This window comes from Dermacentor albipictus, chromosome 3 (assembly GCF_038994185.2).
Source record: "Dermacentor albipictus isolate Rhodes 1998 colony chromosome 3, USDA_Dalb.pri_finalv2, whole genome shotgun sequence".
In the NCBI taxonomy this organism is placed as follows: domain Eukaryota; kingdom Metazoa; phylum Arthropoda; class Arachnida; order Ixodida; family Ixodidae; genus Dermacentor; species Dermacentor albipictus.
The window spans coordinates 102,587,352-102,611,700 of record NC_091823.1 but is presented as its reverse complement, the minus strand read 5'-3'; the positions used below and the strand labels follow the sequence as shown (position 1 = coordinate 102,611,700).

The window sequence follows — 24,349 nt, the reverse complement described above, 5'->3', positions numbered from 1 at the left end:
ATACAGCCGAGCATTTCGGCAGCTGTGTTTGCTACGCGCAACTGAAGCGCGGTGTAAACCTTGGAGGTTAATTCTTCGCAACATTTGCTTATAGGGGCAGGTCTGGCCACGTATACCGGGCAGGACAGGTTACTGCTACAGCGCTACGCTATGTCTCGTTGCGTTACGCCAATGCTTTTCCTCTTCGAAGGGCAGACCAGATCGTTGCCGAGTTGCACAAAGCCGCGCTAACACAAGGGGAAAAAAAGCGCGGTACACATTTGGTGATCCCATTAATGATACCGACTTGAAGTGCGGACCATGCGGAAGCTTACGAAATGACTCGACCTTGATTCTTTGAAGGCTACGCGTCGTAAGGTTGCGCTGCAGCGCAGGCATGGAATACAAGTCGTAATTACCAGGTTACCTGTGTTGCTATATGTACAATATCGGTGGGATATTTCTGGAGACCTTTTCTATGACTTCTTTTCAATCTAATGATAGTTTTTGTATTTTAGCTATACTCGCAGAACACTTTTTGTGGCTATGAAGGGAAAGCCAATCGAAAAGCGACAGAACATATATCCAGGCATTTCCAGCGAAAAATTTTGTTTCTAATTTGGCTGAAAAAATGCAATTTTTCTAAATAATTTTAATTTTTGCTGCTAAGTAAAAAAAATAGGTAGTTGTTGTCTTAAGGCGGAAAAGCATCCTTTGCTTAATTTATTTACAGCAAAGCGAAGGAATAAACGCACTAACTGTTTTGAACTAACGTCGACATGAACTTACTGATAGAACATCGCTTTTTGGTTCTCAGTCACATTTCTTTTTTTCACGCTTAGTACTGATACGAATTTCAATGTTTGATTGTGTGCAGAGCAAGCTTGAACAATGTACAGAACCAAACTTGTGAATTTTAAAGATATACGGTTTAGTTCTGGAAAACAAGTGAAAGAGTTGTTATCTTGAGAACGCATGTTGGGACACGTCGATAGTTAACTGATGCACTAAATTAGTTGAATATATACGCAGACGCGCACATACGCTGTTGAGACACGAAGAGATATCAAAACGCGATTGCTTGACGCTGGTCGTTTTATCGCGTTTTGATATCTCTTCGTGTCTCAACAGCGTATGTGCCCATCCGCGTGGCCGTTAAGGCCGTGAAGACTCACCGTCCTCAACGCGCGGGGACTGCTTCGTCCTCCCCCCCTACCTACGTGTAGGTTAAGAGGCGGGCACCCCAGCTCGGTGGAATAATAAAGTTTTCAATAAATCAATCAATCAAAACGCGATGATGAATAGTTCGTTATTTTCATTTAAGAAATAGTTACTGAATGCGGCTAGCCACATCGCCGATGGAATTCCGACATCATCCAAGTAGTGAGACTGGCAGAGCGGTCAGTCTTGACTTTATGGAGACAAGCCATCTTGTCAAGACATTGCCGCCGGACAAGAACTTGTTCTTTAGTTAATACGGCTGCATGGTGTTGAACAACTTTCAATATTCCCATGGATTTTATTGACTGAACTCTCGTTCCCAAAGAGACTTCTATGAAAACTCAATTTAGAAGTTCGTTCACGTTATGCTCACATTGCGAGGCATAACGACATTTAACGTACTATGCGAACGGGACGAAAATGCACGTAGCGAACGAAACATTGTTAGCACGACGTCATCTTAAGCTCACAGATAGCCAAAGGATTTCAGTGATATTAACGTGGTATTTTATTTTTTGCTTGCAGTGGCCATTGCAAGTGCACAGACCGTTGACGACAACAAAATCTTGGTATCAGCCGCATGGCTATGCGAGGTAAGCAAGGTCGCAAGCTGGCAAGTTTCTGTGTCAGCTAGCTGGTTACGTGTGCTAGAACCCCTTAATGCCACAAGCAGGGCGCTTTGCCAAAATGACCACAAGTGCTTGAAAACGTTCGCTCCATGTGATAGCTTTTATTCATTGGGGCAATGACGTTAACTCTGCTGCCCATGCTTCCAGGAGGAAAGACTATTCAGAGTGCACATAGCGTTGAGTGGATGAATCAATCAGATCTAAGATAATACTTCCCGCTTCCTCCTCACGTGAATTTGGTCATTTGGTTATATAGGTTTGCGAGTAAGAGCAGTGATTAGGCTTTTAGGGCTGTATTTCTGAACATTTTATTATATGACATTCCCATGGCGCCAGTTTTGTGGGGTGCAAAAAAGCGAACCTAAAGCGTTAGTTCAACGGTTGTAAAGTACATATGATTGCAGCGCTACCAGGAAATCGCATAGCGTCCTGCAGTGGTTGACAGTGCAACTTTGTAAAATTATTTTTGTTATTGATGAACTTCGCTATTTTCGCGAGATTTCAATGCACCAAATGTGGTACGAAGAAAGAAAACTTTGGTACAGATGCTTCCGTGCCTTTTTTTTGTTTGTCTTCATTGCATTGCGAATGCGAACGGGCAAAGGAAAAAAGAAACGCGCTTGCTTGTGCAAATAAAAGTCGTTTTTATTAAACACGTGTAGCTTTTTGAGGCCGTGATCAGTACGATCTAGTCACTTTAGTAATAAGCCTTCGCACGCCTAAATTTCACATTTTTTTTTGCGCCCTCACGATAACAGAAACGCCAAGACGCATAAAACTAACGGACACTGAAGCGCGCAAGTTAATTGCTGATCAAAGAAAATTAACAGAATTATAAAAACCAGCGTGTTTTGTGTACGTCTTGTCGTTGATTTTGTGTGCAGCTTCTGGCGCCTTTCCTTTTTTTTTTGCTACCGGAAAAATCTTGCGGTTATTGATGAACCGGGGCCAATTCTTAGCTCATTTGTCCACGACAAAATTGTACTGCAAGGATGCTTAATCACACGTGGCAGCATTGAGGGACATGTTTTAAGTTTCCGCAGGTTAGGCTGGGCTAGATTTAGGTTTTTTTGGTGACACTTATTAGAGTGGATGGTTACCGTTTAGCTAAGAGAGAGAGAGAGAGAGAAAGAGAGGAAACGACAGGCAATGAGGCGTTACGACGCCGGTTACTCGTTCTTCGTTGTTTGCGATCCGGCGTTACTTAAATTGTAGTGGCCCTAGCTAGAGGGGCCATGGGCATCAATAAACCAGGCGAATGGACAGAAATGAGGAAATTGAGTGTTAAAAACTTTAACGATTTGTATAGAGCATGGTGATGAATTTAGATGGGAAGAAAGAGCAAGACGATACATGGCAGGCTTCTTAATAACCCCGATGGAGCAATACAAGCAGCCCTCGCACTTCAGGCACGAAATGAAGCACTGTATTCCTTCTGATTGGTCACCGTGGCGGACGTGCCGAGCCTCTTCACGTCACAACTCATTTCCCTGCAAAAAGGTCATTCCCTTGTCCCAGGCGGGCACAAGATTTGTTCAGCGTAAAACTTCACTTCTCGTAAGAAACAGTAAGTGATGTCAGCATCGCTTCCCGCTATCGCTTCGTTTCACGATGCTTGAAGGAGCGGCGCACACTTCTACCTTACGTCTAGTCTTGTCACCTCCAAAGATAAACTTGTCTAAAGGAAGTCAGTCGACAGGAAGTCAAAGACCATCGCAGAGCCCAGTAGTCTTTAGAAAGTGGAGAAGAGTCTTTGCGACTCGAATAACAGATGACGGCCGCGACCATGCACTTAGTATTTTTGCATCTGTGAATGCCCTGTCGTCCACTCGGCTCAAATGTTCATGCAGTGTTTTGCTTTCATGGGTGAAAAATGGATAGTATGCCAGGATGTGTTGCATGGTTTCGTCGCAATCACAAAGGCAGCACGAATTGCTGTCTATGGAATTCATCGGAATGTGACAATTAGCGTCTGCACTTCCTTTGACCCTTCACTGCGCCTTCAACTACCGCCTACTCTACATCAATGAAGCGCAAAGTTATTGTGTCGCTTGTTATTAGGCATCGCTTTTACGAACGCCTGCTGTTTCCACATAGGCTGATTAGCTAAGCATCTTTGTCTGCGTTGACGGTAACTTGAAGCTATCAGCAGACAGCTTTCTGTTTCACTTGCCCTTAACATGAATGGTGGAACAATATACTGAATATATGCTGTATTGCTGTTCAGTGTATGCCACAAGAAAGCGGAAATATAACTGATAATTCATGTAGTGAATGCATCTAAAATCCTAAACTGCTAGCTTCGTTTACCACATTTTTCTGTTCGCGTACCACCTACTGCCCATCAACTTTCATCAGTTGGGAACTCAAGGTAACATAAATTATATGTCTAAAGAAAAAAAAACCAATGGCATGAGTACGGATCTCCTTGAAATGCTGTCCTCGACTAGGTTTTTAATGATGCATTCGTACGTCTTTCAGTTTCTTTCTTCGTAGTTTTCAGTACGCATTCGTACAGCAAGCCGAGTCTATATGCAGTTTCCTCACGTGCCTCTTTTACGAAACGAAAAAGTATGTTCATCAATTTGCTACTACCAAGTAGTATATACTCTTGGCTTCCGGAAATATCAGACAATGCTCAAGGCATTGTTTTCTATAGTGGGTGCTTCACAGATTGTACATGTTAACTTTGGACATTTCTAGCGAATTTCGGTGTAACTGGAGGAGTGTTCACACAGGTCTAAACGTCCACTGGACGCCCGTCGTTATAATTTCGAGTTTCATACCAGTGGAATATTTGTGATAGTAAGAACCAGCGTAAAAGTGTCCTGTATACAGACGAGAGGAAAAGTTATTGTATTCAATCGAGATTTCTTCTCATAGACGAATGCATGAAGCCTTTTTATGAATGGCTCTGTGGCACTTCCTGAAATAAAGTGGGGTAGCCTAATGGTGTTACTATCATAAAAACTGCTTTGAAACATGAAAGATCCTGAACGCTCCACGGGAACTTCTTGGTAAGACCTAGCGCTGCGAATTCCCTGATTGCAAGAGTATAAAAGTTATTCGCTGAATGACAACTGCACGCAGTAGCGTTAATAATTCAAGAGGGGTAAGTTCAATAGTAAACTGAAGTTGCAATTGAAGTGATCGACAGAGATCGACAAATCCATAAAGATGAGTGGCTCACTGGCTCTGCGCAGCGAAACCACATGTTTTAATGACCGTAACTGCGAAACTTCAAGCAGAAAACAGACATATAAAATACACATTTACAAAGATGAGATCACGGCTGATTGGAAATAAATAGTGATTTCTTTCTTATTTCTGTCTATAACTGATTGTTTGTTATCTGACATATATAATGTCACGAAGGTGGGCCGAAAATTTGTGTAGATGCCTCATTCTGTGGCAACGTGCCATGTACTCGGATATATGGATAATATATACAGGGTATTCTGCATTTCACAGATACCACTTGTCTACTTGGTTAAGTTGTTGGCTGGAATAGAACTTATCACACCTGTGTCTTATGTAATTGCAGGGCCTGGAGTGCCCCGAAGGCAAAGAGTGCACACTGGAACAGCCCCAGTGCACATCAGAAGACTGCTCCCTCAAACCATCATGTAAGTTTGATTGCTTTCTTCATCATACTTTTCGGGACTTGTATAGCATACTGTTATCTGTTTTAGTACTTTAGATCTTACAAACACGAAAATACATGGCATGTATCGTCGTTTGGCAGATAACCACAAGGAATGAGTCACTTTTGTACTCTTCGACGAAGCGGGATTCCACTTTTTAGCATAACTTGTGTGCCCGTACGCGCCTTGTTCGAGTAACCGTAAAATAATTTACTCAGACCCGTGCAAGCATTTAGTAAGCCACACAGCTACAACTCTATCTCAGTAGTTCCTTGCAGTGCTGTGGAAGCTGCAGAGCTCGTTAGCCAATAGGACAAGCAAAAGCCCTTCAAGATCTGTTCATCCCCGCCGCGTTATCTGCTCCTCATCTGTCCGACGTCTCTGTGCCGTCTGCTCGCCTGCTTTGTCGGCACTTGCTCCAAGCAGTTAATACGAATTGTTGAATACGCCTGAAATGTAAGGAAACTACAAGGCTAATAACTTCTCACCGAGCGAGACGAAGAGAGTCTAGAGTAACGTGTTGCAGGAGTCGCGAACCACGCATGGTTAGATGCTACAACTCAACTCAAGTTATTAAGCACCAGTTATTGTGCTGCTGGAACTCGCTTGATACATGAAGCCCTACAGCTTAATTTTCGCTTGTCTGGTACAGTTTGTGGGTGCCACAATGTATGACGTACTGTGTGTGCACAGAGTTTAAGAACAATAAAGAATAAACAAATATGTTTTTCAAGGCAGAATCACGTTCTAGAGCTTAATGCCTAAAGTTTGGGAAGTCGTTGATCTCCCAAGTTTTCCTCGTCTATACTGGCCTCCTCGTGAAATGTTGTTGTGTCCCCCCCCCCCTCCACGATTGACAACGACGGGTTGTTGGCTGTCGACAGTGTCACCAATGATGTCCTACACTTGTCTCATCTTGTCTTCTTCCTGAATCACATGTTTAACATAGTTCTTCCCCTTCTGTGAACTTGCTTGTGCTATGGCATCTGCAACATGCTCCTTCAGCTCTTGCATTTTGAATACACGGTTCGCAGAAGCCACAAAACGCTTCTTGTCACTCCGCACCAGCTCTACGGGGTTGGCAGTGATATGGTGTTAACCTTAAAACGAGGTATCCAGCTGCAGCACCAATACTGTATACACGATGAGTGTTGCCATCAACTTTCACAGTCTCAAAAAATTTCATCAACTCGACCTTTGCCATATCATCACTACAGGGAACCGTCTTTTGTGCAAGTCACTCCTACATTTCCTTTTCACGGCTGCTCATGCGTGGAACGTTTTCTTGCATCACCGAGTGGTATGGCGCGTTGTCCAGAACTATTACACTGCCCCTCACAAATTCCTGTCGAAACTCCAACAGAGCACGTGGCGGCAATTACAGGCCCACACTTTCCTCTCTCCTGCCCGACTTACCCTTATTCAGCCTGGTGCCTTCTCACCCGAATACACAATCTGCAGACACCCACGAGCAGTCCGTGCTCAGATTCTGTATTCATGGCCGAAACACTCTCCCCCTGCCTCTTGGCATACATTTAGTCCGCAGCGGTGGGAGGCTGCTTTGGCAAGCCCGGAGCCGTATCTCCAGCTACGGCTAACGATCCGGGCAGCGGAAGTCACCGCCAGGCTTGATCTAGTGGCCACGACCACCCACGACCGGAAGGCCACCCACGGAACCACGGCATCTTAATTTTCTTTTCATTTTTTGGGGCCTTCACTAAATAAAGTTTGTACCACCACCACCACCACCACCACTGTCCGGGGTAGGGTGCTTCGAACCACCTTTCATAGTGGGGCCCGTCTATCTCAAGGGGTCTCCTGTGTTCTTCTTCGCTTGAAATATTTCTCCGGCACCTTGCACAAAGCCATTCTCGTTTTCGCTGTGCGTCACAATCAATCGTACCCCCTTACCACTTGGGTGTTGCAGGCCAATGGAGAGTTCATTTCGGGCCATTTTACGCACAAGCGTAAACGGCCAGCTCATGAAATCGGCGTTGTGTGAAGCTGCGAAGCGAGTGAACAAGGAAGGCGTCTGGACCTCCGTGCTGGCTCCGGTATGACTGCAAATTTCGTCTGCACATTTAATTAGTACTGTGGGCAACGGCAACGCAGAAATTTGATGATAAAAATCATTAAACGTACTTCATACTCTTTAAACTAACACTTTGAACACAAAGTCTAACATGCATATGTTTGAAATTGCGCTTTTCAAACGTTCGCAATGAATAAATAACGAAAAACATAATGAAGAACCAACCCCAATTACTATTCAATAATACGTTCATCACGCACTTGGAGGTGGTTATTTGCTGCACTATATTGGACTCTACTATGGGAGTTGCTGCTCTCTACCACCGTGCCTTACCCCCGTACGCGGAAGCCAATCGGTATACTTTGAGCGCCACTTCCTCAAGCAACGCGTTCGGAACCCTGTGCAGCGCCTGCCACCGCCTCTGATCGCAGACGCTGCGACTAGAGGCGCAACACCTTAATGACAGCGTCTGAAAGCGCTAGCTGTCACGAGGGAAGTATCTGAGAACGCTCCCATTACCAACGTACCACCATGCGGTAAAGAACGGTACTACCCAGCCAGCGGCATTACACTGTCCCACGGCGTGTTCACGCGTGGTCGCGCGGGCTTTGTCTTGAAAGTGATCTGCTTCGGGGCCACAGTCTAGATGGGCCAACGGCTCGTAGCTTTGCATGCGCTGTGTTGTCACCCCACAGTTTGCGTTGAAGCGTCACTTTGCTAGCTGCTGCTGCCGCGATCCCTCACGCCAGCATTTCGACATCGAACGCCCGCGTTCATCGAGTGGGAAGTGTTCGTGCTTGCCTGTGCGCGCTGACACTGTGCTAGATAATTTAGTTAATACGAGAATGTTTACAAGTGGGCGCTCTACTCCGACGGCTGCTGCGTGTGGCGCGGCCGCCTGTGGTGAATGAGATCTGCGATGCGGACAGTGTAGGCATTTAGGCGCACCGAAGGCCGATAGCGTCGTGTGCGCTGTAGCACCCATACGCGTGCGCCCCACCCGCGTTCACGAAGTAAAACGCCACGGTAATATTTTTATACAAAAGGCTAGCGACGTCACTCACCACGTCACCAGCTGCCATCGCCGCGACAGCTTGCACAACGGTAATATATACAAGAAAACGCATGCTGGGAGCGGTACGTGCCTCGCATTGTTATCAGGAGCCCCTTATCATCAATTATGTGGTTTGAATGCTTGTTTTATGCTTGTTCTTTATTGGAACGAATGCTGCGCGCTATATGTTGTATGCCTGCTTCCAAAGAATGCATGTGCTTTTCGCTTCGCTTTTTGAGCGCTTGAAGCCTGCTTCACTCTCATCGCGGGTCGGCCCCGTATTGCACTACATCCGGTATCGGTCCACATTTTTGCCTACGGACATAGGAGACCAAAATGCCCGCGAACGAGGAGCTCAAAGCTTCGCCGTAAAATACCTCCTTGGTTGCACCCTACGGTGGCCCAAGGATACGCGTGGTTTAGCGTGAAAGGCACCCTTCTATGAAATAGTTACCGAAGCGCATAATCACAAGTACTGTGTCTCCTCTTTCATCATTTAGACAGTCAAGATATTAGGATAGAAACCATCCACGTGAAATAAAAATTAAAAAGAAACACGTCTTCCGAATCCTGATAATTGCAATGACCGAGAAGTAATAAGTATAAAGTTATATTAAAGACTTGAGCTGCTATGAAGGTCGCACTTCAATTACTCGGATCTGGTATGTTACAACAAGGCGTTTAACGGTAAGCTATCGTTGTCGAAGACTTCTGTAGATTTTCTGTATGTTTTTATAAGCCTTCCTTTTTTTTCTGACGTAGGCTAGAGGCACATGCTTTTCTTGTTACAAGGACGTCCAAGTGGGATGCGTTTCTTTCTTCTAAATAAAGAATTCTGAAAGGGCATAGACTGCACTTTCAATCCAGACACTCACGTCGTTGCTGCCAACTTGCTCCTGAATACCTTCGACTCTCGTTAATTCGACCCTGATTACTTCTACCTTTGGCTTAATTAGAACGCAGTGGGAAGTCCCGGAGAGAAACCATATATGTCTGTTGAAGGAGAACTCGTTTAATTCGAACGCTGAAAGCATGCAGCTTTGGTCAATTCAACACTAACTGGTGCCCTTTCATGCACGTAGCGGACAGACACTGAAGGTTTGAAAAGACAAGAATTTCAACAGATGGCGCTACTGATTGACTAGGCGACGACGGTTGCGGCAGCAACCTGCCCTGCAGTGGTGATTACGTCATGCGCTGGGCTCCGGGGTATGTCTCTATAGGACCCGCCGTGGTTGCTTAATGGCTATGCTGTTGGGCTGCTAAGCACGAGGTTGTGGGAGGGAATCCCGGCCACGGCGGCCACATTTCGATGGGAGTGAAATGCGAAAACACCTGAGTACTTAGGTTTAGGTGCATGTTAAAGAACCCCCAGGTGGTCCAGATTTCCGAAGTACACCCTATGTCGTGCCTCATAATCAGATCTTGGTTTCGGCACGTAAAACCCCAACGTTTAATTTAATTTAATGCCTTTTTAAGAGTTTTTCAGCGTCGACGAAAGTGTTCAAGTCTACGGCCCCTCTCTTCAACGATCACATGTAATTTTTATTGTACAACTGCATTGAAGTGGTTTGTCGACGACGACAGGCTACTTCAAAGAATGAAAATATTTAGATATGTTCATTTTTTCACTGCTCGTTAAGTTGACCTTTTGGATAACGATACCGAATGTTGCGGTGCCGCATGGATTGAATTAACCGGAGTCGACCATAACAGGAAAATGTAGTTCTTGATTACATGTGCATCAAATGGTTCGCTAGCCAACATGTTTTGCAAAGACACTCGTTCTTTTTCGATCGATTCATTTCCGCGTGCTCTGATTGGAGAATTTCACGTTGGTCTCGACACCGCCCGCGACGTTAGACGTCGATGGATGGTATAAGAACAACTGGCAGACCAAATTGCTTCAAGGATGGTAAGGATAGTAAGGACAGTAAATTCACCAGCTTCTTAAATGCTACACTTCAGACCGACAGAAACGAGCAGTGATGGATGTTGTCGCGTTCTGTAGCCAGTCAGTAATCTCTGGGATACCACAAGGCTCAGGTATTGGACCCATTCTTCTTTCACTGCATGTTAACGATTTTCCCTCCATCTTATCATTTCTATTTTATTTCTTTAGTTTTTTATTGATACTGCAATCCCACTTTGGGGATTTTTGCAGGAGGTTACAAATGTTGAAGACATCACAAAAAAGGCAACCGACAAATACATAGATATATAAGAGTATTATACTCCGAAGTATTATACATCCATTATACTACGAAGCTTTAATGTACGCCGACGATACGGCACTAAGCTTTGTTGGTGACAGTTCAAATAATATCGAAGATGAAATCAACGAGGAAATACACAGAGTTCAATCATGGTTTACACGAAACCACCTAAATATTAATACAGACAAAACTAAATACATGTTGTTTCGCTCCAGAAAGAAACAGCTCGATTTTGGTAGGTTTAATTTACTTTCAGAGACTGCACTGCTGCAGCGTGTAGCCTCGTTTAAATATTTAGGGGTCATGTTTGATTCAGATATGAACTGGCAATCGTATAAGTAAGACATATTCACAGCTAGCGTATAGTTGCCGCTCGTTACTAAAAGCCAGTGAAGGTTTTGACACAACGGTTTTGCGCATCTTATACTTCGATATTGTGCATAGTCATCTTAGGTATTGCATGTTATTGTGGGACAGCACATAAAAAATGTGCTCTAAATCTATTAGCCACTTATCAAATACGGCAATAAGAACTATTACATTTTCAAACAGAACGGATACCCCAAAACAAATGTTCCAACTGGTTCGTGTACATCCGCTGGAGTCTGTTCACGTATTAAAAGTTGCTGACAGAAAACATGATGATCCTCTCTACAAACAGACTCTTACAGAAACCCCAGACTCATGCACGCCATGTATCCAGACATGTACACTACAAACAGATGCACATCGTGTGGCGAGGTTGCCACACTAAATCACATGCTATGGGAGTGTCGAGACCTAACAAACAAGTAGGGCAGTGCCGACCCCTCCGTCTCTTCCACCGCCAGCCTCCAGTCACGCTGGATGACCGCACTGCTCAGCTCTGACCTGACAGCACAACTCTGGGCCGTCCAGCGAGCCGAGGAAGCCGCTTCGAGACAAGGTCTCGGAACCGCGTCCGCGGCGGGTGCCCAGACCCACTAAAAGACGCCGGACTCAAATCTTGCTGATTTGAAATTAAAGTTTGCGCTCTCTCTCTCATTAAGTTCCGTTACGCTACTTGCGCGTTGTACAAGAACTGCAGCGAACAACTGCTTTAATTTACCGGTTGCTAGCAATGCCTACGGCCGAAGGCGAATAGAATTTCACGGCGCTCTCATTTGGAATGCCATGCCGACTGACGTGAAAGCAGCAAACAATTTTTCCGCGGCACCGAAGCGTTTCATGCTCAGTGGATAAGTGGTATAATTGGACAAATGGAAAACTTGTTTACTGTTATTCTCTGTATTATTTAATCAAATGTTTTCTTATATCTGTATGTAGTTTTGTTTTTCGTTTGTCACTGTAGTAACCGCTTGCTCAATTATATAGGCACTTCGAACAATTGCTCCCGTTACTACCCAGGCAGGCTATGGGACGAAACAAGTTTTGCGAATTCTTCTGTAATGTGAAGATCAAAGCGACAATAAAAAATGTGGCTTAGATAGAGCGCGTGTCACCGAAAGTCTTCAACCAAATTTAGAAGTGTGCAAGGTTGTCCAATTCACCGGTGCAATTCCGCAAAGTAATGATCGTAATTCAACGGTTATAATTCACCGATGCAATAAGTTGGTTGTCGTTGAGTTAGCTGAGCAACCACCAATTAAGGAAAAGCGCTTGCAGCTTTTGTCATGTGAATGGTGCCATTCTTCACTACACTCAATGCTCTCTGAGAATGGAACGAGAGGCGGCGTCCGCCATTACAGAGGCAGGACAGATTGACGCAGGCGTTAACCACTCTTCATACGTCGGTCAATCCCGAAGACAGTGCAATGCCGAACGCAGTGCAACATATATATATATATATATATATATATATATATATATATATATATATATATATATATATATATATTTATTTATTTATTTATTGCACTTGAAGGAACTTCGCGTGACCTCGTCGAGTGGTTCACGAAAGTGACTGCCTTATATGAAAATTTACAAGACCTCATAGTAGGAGACAGTTCAATTTCACACCAAAGTCCTCTACCACCACCAAGAATCTGGCGTCCCTCGGTGGTGTAATCTACCTTCGTGTAATTGTCGGATACTTTGCTATCACTAATCTTGTTTCGCTTTTTCGGCGAAGCTGCGGCCTCTCCCTGTCTTTTCTTTTTCTGTGAGTCTGAGTATAAGCGCTCCTGCGCATGACTACTGTTGATTCTGATCTCGAGTGGATCTGGCTTGGCCTCATTTCGGTTACTTAATGAACTATACAAGGTGCCCCAACTATCATGCGCCAAGACTCATAGGCGGAATGTTATCATTTTTCCAGGGCGGGTGTGTATATATATATATATATATATATATATATATATATATATATATATATATATATATATATATATATATATATATATATATATATATATATATATATATATATATATATACCTCATAGTAGGAGACAGTTCAATTTCACAGCCTGAGTCCTCTCGGTGGTGTAATATTCGTTCGCGTAATTGTCGCATACTTGGCAATCACTAATGCTGCTTCTCCTTTCCGGCGAAACTGTTGGCTCTCTTTCTTTCTTTTTCTGTTTTCTTCCTTCCGTGGTTTTCTTCCTTGCATGAAGTTAGCCTGTTATGGACCCTATTCTCGTACAGCTTGCCTGCGCATGATGTGAAAGATACGGGTCGCACTTTTCCTATTCCTGGTGGCTTGATTGGCTGCGGGATCGGGATGACCTCAGCGAGAACATCGAGGCCCATAAAATAAATTACAGCGTTCTGCTGACACAAAGGTCTCCAGGTTGGTTGAATAGCCACTTCTGCCTGGAAAAGACACGGGGGATTTCATATATGCCCAAGGAACAGGTAATAATAAGAGTTATAGCGGTGTCGCAAGCACACTTATGATCGTGATCGGGGCCTATCCGAATTGAGCTTGATTCAAATAGAGTGCGCTGCACGATCATTTACGATCGCGGTTTTGCCGGATCCTGATCGGGACATACGCGATCCGTGAATCACAATCAGGCCTCTTGATTACGTTTTCAGGCAGGCGTCTGCGCCCTTTAGTGCAGTTTTCTGAAAGCACTACAAACAAAACAGGAAGACAACTCAATAAGAAAAAATAAGCATATAAAGACCTTTTTATCCGCAATAGTAAGCTGTAATATAAAAATATTGTCCATAGCTAACCTGCTATCTAGTAATTCCTCTCACCACATAACCAAGACCGGAGTTCTTAATGCAGTGTTTGACTATGGAACCTCCCTTTGTACTTTATATCTATAAACACATGAAACCAAATGTAACCAAATATTTCGAAAATATGAATTTGTAGCCCAAGTATTATGCATGTTTGTGTTATCGACGATCAGCAGACGATAACTCGATCGGGATCGTTGAATTGTGTAGCAGCGACCATTGTTGATCGCGATCAAGAAATCTTACCTGTATTGGCCCTGATTGAAATGCGAAGTGTACGTGTGACGCCGGAATGATATGGGCTCCACGCGTCGAGGAAGCGTTGAAAGAAGATGGAAGTATTGCGACAAAATCAAAGGAAGGGAAGGACACAACTGGATTTACGGAAATTACACTACGCTACGGATCTCCACGTTTCTGCTATTAGAAAAAAAAACGCATGTTATTTTAGAGACATTCTTTATTAACTGCTGAGTGCGTGTTATGTCATGGTGCAGCATCGTTCATCGCTGGACAAATTAGTCGAGTGCATAATTGACCATATTAGCGGCCGTCAGTCATTCACCGAATGACTGCGCAGCTCTTGTCAGGTACGAGCACTAGCGCCACTTACATCATGGAGAGAACAGCGCTGCGGAGAAGAGTCGAATTACCGCATTTTACGTGCGGAAGAGCCCTCATGGCAGGCGAGATCGCTCTGAGGAAAATTCAGCGGTCGGGCTTTGACGCAAGCGTAAGGCTGACTATTGTGAGCGTGATTCTTGTACTGTGCCAACTCTTTGCATTTCTTCCATATTTTAGTGTAAAGAACATATGCTCCAAATGCATTTTCTTGCATCCTCTATAGATAGGCATGATTCTTTGAAATGCCCAAACAGCGGTCAGCTAAAAGCCTTGCAAGTGGGCAGAGTATAAACGGGGGTTATGGAACAATAGGTTGTAATGAACAAACTTGTCCAACTGGCTCTTTAGAAAAGCGCTCTGTTGAATGGTGAATCTTTGTATGTGGGCCCCTTAATGGCGAACTGCACCTCCGCCGCGGGCCGGCCCGCCATTTCAGTTTCTTCGTGATCGGCGCACGTATGGGGAAGCCTGATTCACCTGCGGCACGGGTCCGCCTAGGTCCGCCCGGTATTGCAATATCTTTGCGATGGGGCCACGTATGGTGATTGCTTAACGCCTGATTCACCTCTGCCGCGGGTCGCCCTGGCATTGCACTATCTTCGGGATCGATCCACGTATGGGGAGCTTTGTGTCTACACACGGAAATGATTCTGGGGGAACTAGCCCATAACAGCTTCGCTGTAATACTTTTCCTGCCATTCGTACTGAGGGACAACTATGACGAGAAAGACGAAGAGTTATGATGATGCCCCGGCATGTTTGACGTCAGGGACGTCCACCTCTCACGTCATGGCGCCTGAGGCCCAAGTCTTCGATGTTGTTCCGACGGGGAATGGTCCCGAGACCGTCGTCGGCGCAACGGCCTCAATAGTTGGCCTCTCTGATGTCTACTGCATTCAGAACATGGGAGGCCTCAAATTCCAAGTCACCTTCAAGAGCATGGCTTCGATGACTAAGCCTCGATGCTGGCTGCCTTCTCATCGGTGGCGAGCGTTGTCCTGTCTTTCCCGTCGGCCCGCAGGTCACCAACGTAACTTGCCTCTTCTTGCCGTCCTTCGTTCCGAACGAAGACCTTGTCCAGGCACTATCACCGTACGGCAAGGTTCTGTCTGTCAACACTGGTCTTATGAGTGGGCGACGTGGTATGCTCACGGGCACCCATTTTGTTCGGATGGAAATGAGCACCACAACCCCTGTTCTCAATGTCCTGCGAGTCTCAGGTCATCGTGTGACGTGTGACTAGCGCGGCTTGCAATGCGTGTGTCGTCGGTGCGGCTCCAGCGACCACTACCGTGCACAGTGCACCGCAGCATTCTGTCGCCGTTGTGGTATCCATGGCCACGAAAGCGACGGACGTGACTGTCCTTGTCGGCATTGCGGAGATAGTCACTATACGGTCGTGTGCCCTGTGTGGCGTTCATACTCAGACACTGCGGCTGGAGCCTTTCCACGCTTACCGCCGGTACAGCTGCGGCCGCAACTGCACGTGACACCGCAATCAAAGAAACTGCCCTAGCACCGCATCAACGAGCATCGGAAAATGACGAAGAAGCAGGATGCAGCTTGGGCAGTCATGACACACTATGTTCGCTGGCCTCCTCGACCGGAAAAAAAAAAGACTGCTATTGATGACGTGACCAATCGCAACATGCCATGTCCACTGGCCTCCCAAGCAGCGAAGGACAAGCATGCTGCGGCCGATAGTGCCTCCACTTTGGCTGCTACCATCAGTCCTCCTGATTGCACTGAGATTTTAAACACGGCTAAAGCACCTGGGCTTGCGATTTCTGCGCTCGATACACCCACGAAATCTGCTGTGGCTTCATCCTCCTCAATAGCGTCGCTTACAACGCCGCATCCGGTTTGTGGCTTTTCTGCAAGACCCATTGGACCGTTGCATCTGAATGAGTCCCCGGCGGCCGAAGTTGTCGGCGGCTATGAAATTGATCCCGCAGCCCAATTACTACCGACATCATCATTATCAGAAAACAACCCCAGCCTCCGAGTTTATAGTAGCGCTGGACTCTCGCGAAGCCTGGATGGACTCGACGTAGAAATGGCTGTCACACGAGGCGTAAAGTGTGCCCCCGCGTCAGCCCCTGGTTCGGACAGCGACCCGGATCGCCTTGCCGAGTTACAGCGTCCAAAGAAGCCTTGGCCTTTTTCGAGAGGGTGGAAGAAGTGACGTGTGTCCCCTGGACTTGTTCCCAGGGCACCGACCTGAACGACAAGACCAGGTCAGTTCGGTGACGCTTTCATAATTAAACATGGCTGACACCCTGAATATTATTTTATTAAATATACAGGGGTTCTGAAGTCCTATAAAGGAAGCTGAAATTATCAGCTTGGCCCATGCTAAAGATTGTGACATTCTGTGTTCGCAACAAACAAATTTTTTCAACATTGCAGATGTTCTTGCTTTCAAACGCGCTTTCACCCTAGATTGTACTTTACTCTTTCTCGACATCACGCTCTAGTGGAGTCGGTATTATGATTACAGCGAAGCTGCTGATTAAGGGCTAGTTCTTGCAGGATCGTGTCCGTGTGTAGACGCAAAACTCCCCATACCTGGGCCGATACCGAACATAGTGCAATGCCGGGCGGACCCCTGGCGGAGGTGACGCAAGCGTTAAACACTCCTCATACGTCGGCCGATCATGAAGTTAGAGCGAGGCGGGGATGACCAGCGCGGATGTCAACCAGGCGTTAAGCACTCCCCATACATGGGCGAATCCGGAAGATGGTGCAATGCCAGGCTGACCCACGGCCCGAGGTGCAGTTTGCCACTAAGGGGCCTACACAGCTTCGCTGGTCATACTTCCCACAGAGTGGAATGGCACCGAGTTTTTATTTTTTCAATAGAGCTCGCTTGCAAGTTCATCCTGTCATTTTTATGATGGGAAAGGGTGGATATTGGCATTTGATTGTGTGCTATCTTCATTTAGGTTACGTATTTTGTGCAACTATGGACTCGCGCAGGCCACTAAGTCCAATTATCTCGTTCCTGACCTGGACGTGTATTTCCTGGATGGTTGTCACGTGGTGCTTGTGGATCTTAATTGTGTTTTAGACACGCGAGCAGATGTGCAAGGCCCTAGCTTGGGTCGACCTGACTGAAACGCGCAGGAGTGGCGGCGTCGCCTCGTTTAGCACTTTTCGTTGCTGGATTAATATCGACTTTTTCATGGTTCTTCATTTCTCTGGGCGTGGCGACGCGGCGCGTCGGCAAGCAGGTTAAACCATGTCTATGCCCCATCCAATTTAGCTCCGTATGTTTCCCAATGTTATGTGATAACTTTGCCTTCATAACCTGTTTACGTTTCCCATCACAGACCAGTTATGCTTAAGTTTCCTTCCTCATCAGTAAAACCTTGGCGTCTCGACATCCACGCACTTCATGACGCGCGCTCGCGCTCTAGTTTGTCAAGAGCCTTGCGCGCATTTTTTTCTAGATCTTTCTCACAGTCATGGGATGCGCTCAAGGTGCAGTGGCGTCTGCATTGTACAGTTGAAGGACGTGCACTCAGACGACGCAGGCCAGAAGAACTGGCAGATGTTGCCACGAAGCTCCGTATTACCATTGAGATCAATCGACTGACTCCACTGATGCAGTTATGGCAGTGTGAGCTACGGAGACGTTTTCAACGCCTCATCGCAGCGTCGTCTTTGTCAGCTGCTGCTTGGCGATGCAGGCGTAATCCGTGTGTACATACACCCTCAAGTTCTGCTCTTTGCAAGAAACTTTATTTTTATACAGCCGAATACATTCGGTTCTGCGTACCCAAGAGCACTTCCTGTTATGTGGCCTCCCGCGCGTTATTATGTGCTATTTGTATCGCATTTCGGAAATGTGGCGCGTACGGCTATGCAAATGGATCATGGTAACGTAGGAGTGCTTAGTGGGCTGTCTCAGGTTCCACCTGATGTCAGTGATCTTTATTCTGTACGACCGTCAGCTGACGAGGAAGCCTGACTCAGCCTCTTGGCCCGATGGGCTTCCTATTGAGTTTTATCTAACATTCTGGGAAGATATTGGTGCCAGTTTCGTGTCTGTTATCAGCCGCTGCTATGAGAACTTTGACTTCTCGGCTAGTTTTCGCGATGGTCGTATTGTGCCAATCTAAGCACGATCCATGATCAGTTCGTCTAGATGATTGGAGGCCAATCACGCTTGTCAACGTCGAATATCATACCTTCACAGCTTGTGTCACTGGACGCTTAGGAAGCCTGATGCCTTCCTTAGTAGGACACAATCAGGCATGCTCAGTTCCTAGCAGAGAGATACACAGTCTCTGGTTCGTTACGCGTGACATAACGACGTACACGCTGACCAGGTCAGCACGTGGTCTCTTAGTTTCAGTATATCAAGAAAAGGCATTCGATCGCCGTGAACGTAGCTACAAATTTAATGTACTAACCTCATTCGGCTTTTTGAGAAATTTTGTTGAAGTTATTAGGAATGCCTATTCAAATATCTAAAATATATTGTTTCTTGGTGGTCATGAAAGTGCAAGATTTCCTGTTACTCGTGTTCGTCCAGGGTGCCCTCATTCCCGAGAACTCTTTGTGCTCAGCCTTGAGCCATTTCTGCTCTCGGTACTGAGAAAGCCTTACATGCGAGGTCTCCCACTGCCTGGTAGCGGTGTTGTGGCGGTAACAGTCTTCGCCGATGACATCTCATTGTATCTTAGGACTGAAGATAGCTTATCCTTTAGTCTTCAGTTTTCACTGAGTACGGAAATGTTTCACGTGCTACGCTAAATCTTTCAAAATGCCGTTATTTGTCCAATGGTTCACCACAGACAGGCCTAAGTCCCCTTGTCCGTCTTCTAAGGAGCGATTCTATTCGGCTTTGATTACACCTATGATGGCATATCAGTCTCTGTGTGGCTCTCAATTCTTGAATATGTAAGGCGAAATAATCAATATGTTCAAGGGTGTGATTTACCCTTATTAAAAAGAATGTACTTAGCAGAGTGTATATTTTGTATACACTGGTGTATACACTGGTGTATACACTGGTGTATACACTGGTGTATACACTGGTGTATACACTGGTATACAGCTGGTCGCTGCTCCCGTGGCCTCTTGTCTGTGGCTTAACCAGTGCGAGGCATTTGCCGCGGGACATCGTCGCCGCGCTCTGTTTCCACTTCAGGAGAGGCTATACTCTGAGCTACTGTCTGTCATTTCTGCCAGAGAAGTTCTTCTTTAGGGAAGAGGAGTTCCTTCGACAGTGGTCCTACCGTTTCCTGTCAATGGCTGATGGACGCGTCTGGCTTAATTTTTGAACAGCCTGGTTTTTGTAGCCAGGCCATCAAAAGTATACCTTGAATGTACATAGAATATAGGTGCCCGTGATTTCTGTACGGGTGTGCTCTCGTATACATGATAATTTTTGTATATAGGCACCTGATAGCATCACCACAAAATTATGTAAAGTCTCTCTGTCACGTCATCATTGTACATAACCCTTATGTACACTGTACACATTGAACATCATTTTATTTAGCGTCAGAACTCGTTTATGTGTAACTGCATTTCCGTGTGTCTATGTGGTTATTTGTTAGCGAGTGAGGGCTCGGACACTTTTTTGAAAACGTGCCGTGTATGCAATGCTTGGCAATTTGCATATGTTATCCTCTTGGTGGAATTGTGGCGTGATTGTGACTCCATATTCATATCGTCTCTTGTTGCAATAAACTTTTTCTAAAAACATCTGTGGATGTCGTTATGCACCTCCGTTCATTATTTTTATTAATTGTACATATTGCAAATCAACGTTTGGTAAAGATGCTTTGAGATATAGTCCGCGCACATGCTGAAAGCACTGTAAGAATATGACAGTATTGCTACAGAATCACAGGAAGTGGAAGAAATTTATCGCATGCATTTCGCTTGCTTATACTGCGCAATGTCATTTACCACAAAGGGTTATTTTGACGCAAAAGGTTGTTTTGTATCAAGTAGACGCCATGGCTGTGCTTTGAGTAGCTGATCTTTGGTTGGTCTTTGAGTAGGGCCAAGTATGGACCCGTATTGGAGAAGGAGCAGTTCAGAGGCCAAGAGCGAAGTGACAGAGGGGGCAGCATACATTAAGCTCGAGGCCCAAGAGTGCGCCCGAATGTTACACGCAAGACACGTTGAGTTACTTCCCCCGAATGATGGCAGAAACTCTCACGACACTCGTCGACAACTTCGTCCGGGCAAACAAGATGGCGGAAGTAAAAACGGAGTTTCCGCAGCTACCAGCAAAGTCGCCAAGCTCATGGCTCTCTGAATAAACAACCTGTACCACAGCACTGGCTCCTAGACAAGTGATTGCCAAAGCTGTTTCAGGACGAAGATTATGCTGGCAGTTTGTTACTGCTTTGCTGGAGGAGCGCCTTGACAGGAATCTTGACCGCTGACAGACATAATGAGCCCTCAGTCGAGGGCTGAGGGCTCATATAGCTGTTTTTTGTCTAGCTGTTTATTTGCTTTGCACCACTGCTCTCGACTGGTCTAGTTCAGCAGGGCGACGTGAGAAGGTTATGTGGAGCTCGCGATGGGACATTGCTATAGAGTAGTCTTCCCGTAATCAAGGTGATTGCTAGCACGCATCTTGGACGCTTTAATGGTGGTCATTGCTGAAATTCCATTACGCAACAGCCGTTTTGCGAGCACGGGATTCCAGTGGCGTTGTCGCGAGAATACGCGAATGCTTTGGGCACTGACTTGCATGGCTTGTTTACGCAGGTTCCCCTAGACTCGAGAATTGCAAACCGTGCAATCCTGGATGCGCCCACGCCATCTTGAACAAAGGTGCCAGCTCGGGCTGCCACCCCTGCCTCTGCGAAATTGCCGTTGTGCGGGTGAGTGAACACACCGTACAGCGTTCCTCTAGATGATTGAATGCTAACTGATATACACTTAACAATATTGTTTTCCGTGTTGTGGATTCACCCAATATTACGATCTGCTCAAGCTTACAGGCGCTTGCTCACTTCAATCTACAGCTGGAAATTGCCAGTTGAGTGGCATGGAATACGCAGCCGGGAGATATTTCATTTTCGCTCACAATACCTACAATTCCCAGGTGGAAAATTATTTCAGAGCTGAGAGATTCACAGCTGGAACGAGTAGACCTTCGAGCTGGAAATAGCCAACAATATTCCAACTGGAATGTCTACTCGTCGCAGCTGGGGACATAAAATTTTCCTGCTAGATTCACAGCTTTAGACAAAAACCACACTTTTTGTTTGTGAGTAATGTCCGGGGGAAATTTCAGGTGAATATTCATATGTAGGCATGATTAAAGCTAGCCATAGCTCGCATGTACCTTAGTTGAAATGTAGAAACATTCTTGGTTCTTACGGGGTGAAACCACGATCTGATTTTACGAGGCACGCGTTAACACGTTGGGGACTACGGATTCATTTTCACTATCTAGGGATTCTTTAAAGTGCAACGAAAGCACGGTACAAAAAGCGTTCTTGCATTCCGCTATTATCAAAAAGCGAGCGCCCCGTCTGGAATCGAACCCATGACCTAGTGCTCAGAAGCGCTACGCCATAGCCACTGAGCTACCACGGTAGGTAATAGAAACTACGACGACAGAAAAATGCGAACAGGAAGAAAGGATGACATGGCAGGAGAGAACCAATGAAATTCTTATTAAAAGTATGTCGCTTCTGTACGGGCCCCAATTTCCGCTGTATCTTAAGATGAAATGTACAATCTACGAAACTATTTCGCCAATGGATGGCATTTTGAAAAAGCGAATATATCTTCGGCACTCATTGACTCAAACTCCGCCAGGGAATAAGCAATATGCTTATAGTAGCAGTACGAACCTCTGAAGCAAGGTTTCACCCAAATGTAATACAATGTTCCCTAATATTTTAGATACATGCAAGATATAGCTTTTTGTCGAGTTGGTCACCTTATTATTATGCGATATATGGAGGTGACTTATCGCTCATTTTACGCAATGTAACTCCCGATGTTGTCACTTATTCTTTTTTTTTCTTTTTTTGTGTGTTTTAAAACTCTAAGATTATGCCCTCGCTGTATTGAAATTTACCTGACGTGACATCTTAAAGTATAGTTATACTTGAAACGTTATTCTTAAAACAGAGTACGATACACGCGATTTGTACAGCGCGCACTATGCAGCGCAGTTAACTGGTTGAATATTCTCGTCGAACGTCTACGAAAGGAATAGTGCCAACAAGGAGGCCAAAGCTCGTTCTGCAATTCATGTGACGGGTGAAATGGAGCATTCCCACGTGCAAAATTTGAGAAAAAGAGTTTTCCTGCGCATTTTTAGTGCTGATTATACTGGGCGCTTGTTAGATCTCAAAAGTGAGACCTGTAGCGTAAAAAAAAAAATACTATGCCACATTGTCGTGCATAGTATTCGTTGTTTCGACGCGGTTGCCAATCAACCGCCTCATTCTTGGCACATCCTCCATTGTGGGTATGTGGCATGCTTTAGGCAAAGTGGGCGCACAGCGCGAAACCTTGCACGAATTGCCTTGCACTGTTCTTGCGCGATAGCGCAGTGTTTAGCGTGCCCTGTCTTAGTGGCACTATGCTGCAATTACAAGTCTTCGAATCTCAGTGGCATCGTTCAGCTTTCTTTCTTATCGCCCTGTGACGCGTTGGTGTAGTTCAGGACGAGAAGCCTACCAAATGGCGACTTGCGTCGTCGTCAGCGTAACGGAATGTACGAATGTTCGACGTACATGGCAAAACCCAGTTTCGAGCGTTCGAACGTTGTAGCAGTAAAATATGCAGACGGATACGTAATTAGACTATGACGCTAACTATTTATTGGCTAATGACAGCCGAGGAAACTGACAACCTCGGCGCGAAATTTAAAGGCACTTACGTTTTCATGCCTAAAGTTATTAAAGCTAACCACATTTGGGAAAACATTGATAAGCGTGGAAGTGGTGGTGCTTGCAGTTGCCGTTTTGCCAGCGCTTCTGTTCTCAAAGGAAGAGACCTCTCGATAGCATGAGAAGAAGCTGGTTTCTTCAAGAAAATGCGGAACAGTTAGTTTTTCCGGAAGGACGGCAGTTAGCGCTCAGGGAACTGTTGCGCATTTCACTGACATTTCTGCCCAGAGAATGATCTGAAGACTCAGGGTGATAGATATTTATGACGTGGATAGAGACGCTCAGGCGTACAAATTGCCGGACCTAGCCTGCCAAGCGAACTCCGCCCGAAGCAACGTCACCAAAGCTCAAAGGTAGTGCAGTGACAACACGTTGAAGGTGCGGCGACAGTCATTGCTGTTCTGCGTTGAAACACGGTTTATTTCACAGAATGCAATAAGTCAAATGCAGGAGCCATTGCGTGCCTAAGTAAAAGAAAACGAACAGTGTTCTTCCTAATTTCAATGCACCTCACATTGCTCTCTCTCCCTTTCTCTTTTTTAATTTTTCTGCAGAAACCGGAAAAACTGACGGAGGAAGAACCATCCGGGAGCGGCAATCAATGAAACAAGCTTGAACAAAACCGCACGAGAACTACCCGCCGCTCAGCCCAACACCGACAAAGCACACGCAGGAGTGTCCTGCCGAGTTTCCACTGTCAAGTCATTTTATATGCACCAGCTTTTACCATGAGCTTTGATAGCAGAACATGATCTTTATTTTTTTAATGTCATTATTTTTATTTGTGAACGTTAGCGAACTTAGAGAGATCTGAATACGCAGAAAATCACTCCTATATTTACACTGTAAAAAGAGAAAATAAACACGTTGGCGTTTGTTTGTTGCACAATAA

At 45.5% G+C, this 24,349-nt stretch overlaps 1 protein-coding gene across 1 annotated transcript in view; it reads left to right on the top strand.

Annotated features, from left to right (window-relative positions):
- LOC135913383 (uncharacterized) overlaps positions 1 to 24,349 on the top strand; it is a 46,647-nt gene extending 22,298 nt beyond the window's left edge. The window contains exons 2-5 of the mRNA XM_065445980.2: positions 1,726 to 1,793; positions 5,374 to 5,455; positions 21,311 to 21,426; positions 24,012 to 24,349. Of these exons, the coding sequence (XP_065302052.1) occupies positions 1,726 to 1,793; positions 5,374 to 5,455; positions 21,311 to 21,426; positions 24,012 to 24,062 (317 nt within the window). The 3' untranslated portion in view covers positions 24,063 to 24,349. The remainder of the gene's footprint in view (positions 1 to 1,725; positions 1,794 to 5,373; positions 5,456 to 21,310; positions 21,427 to 24,011) is intronic.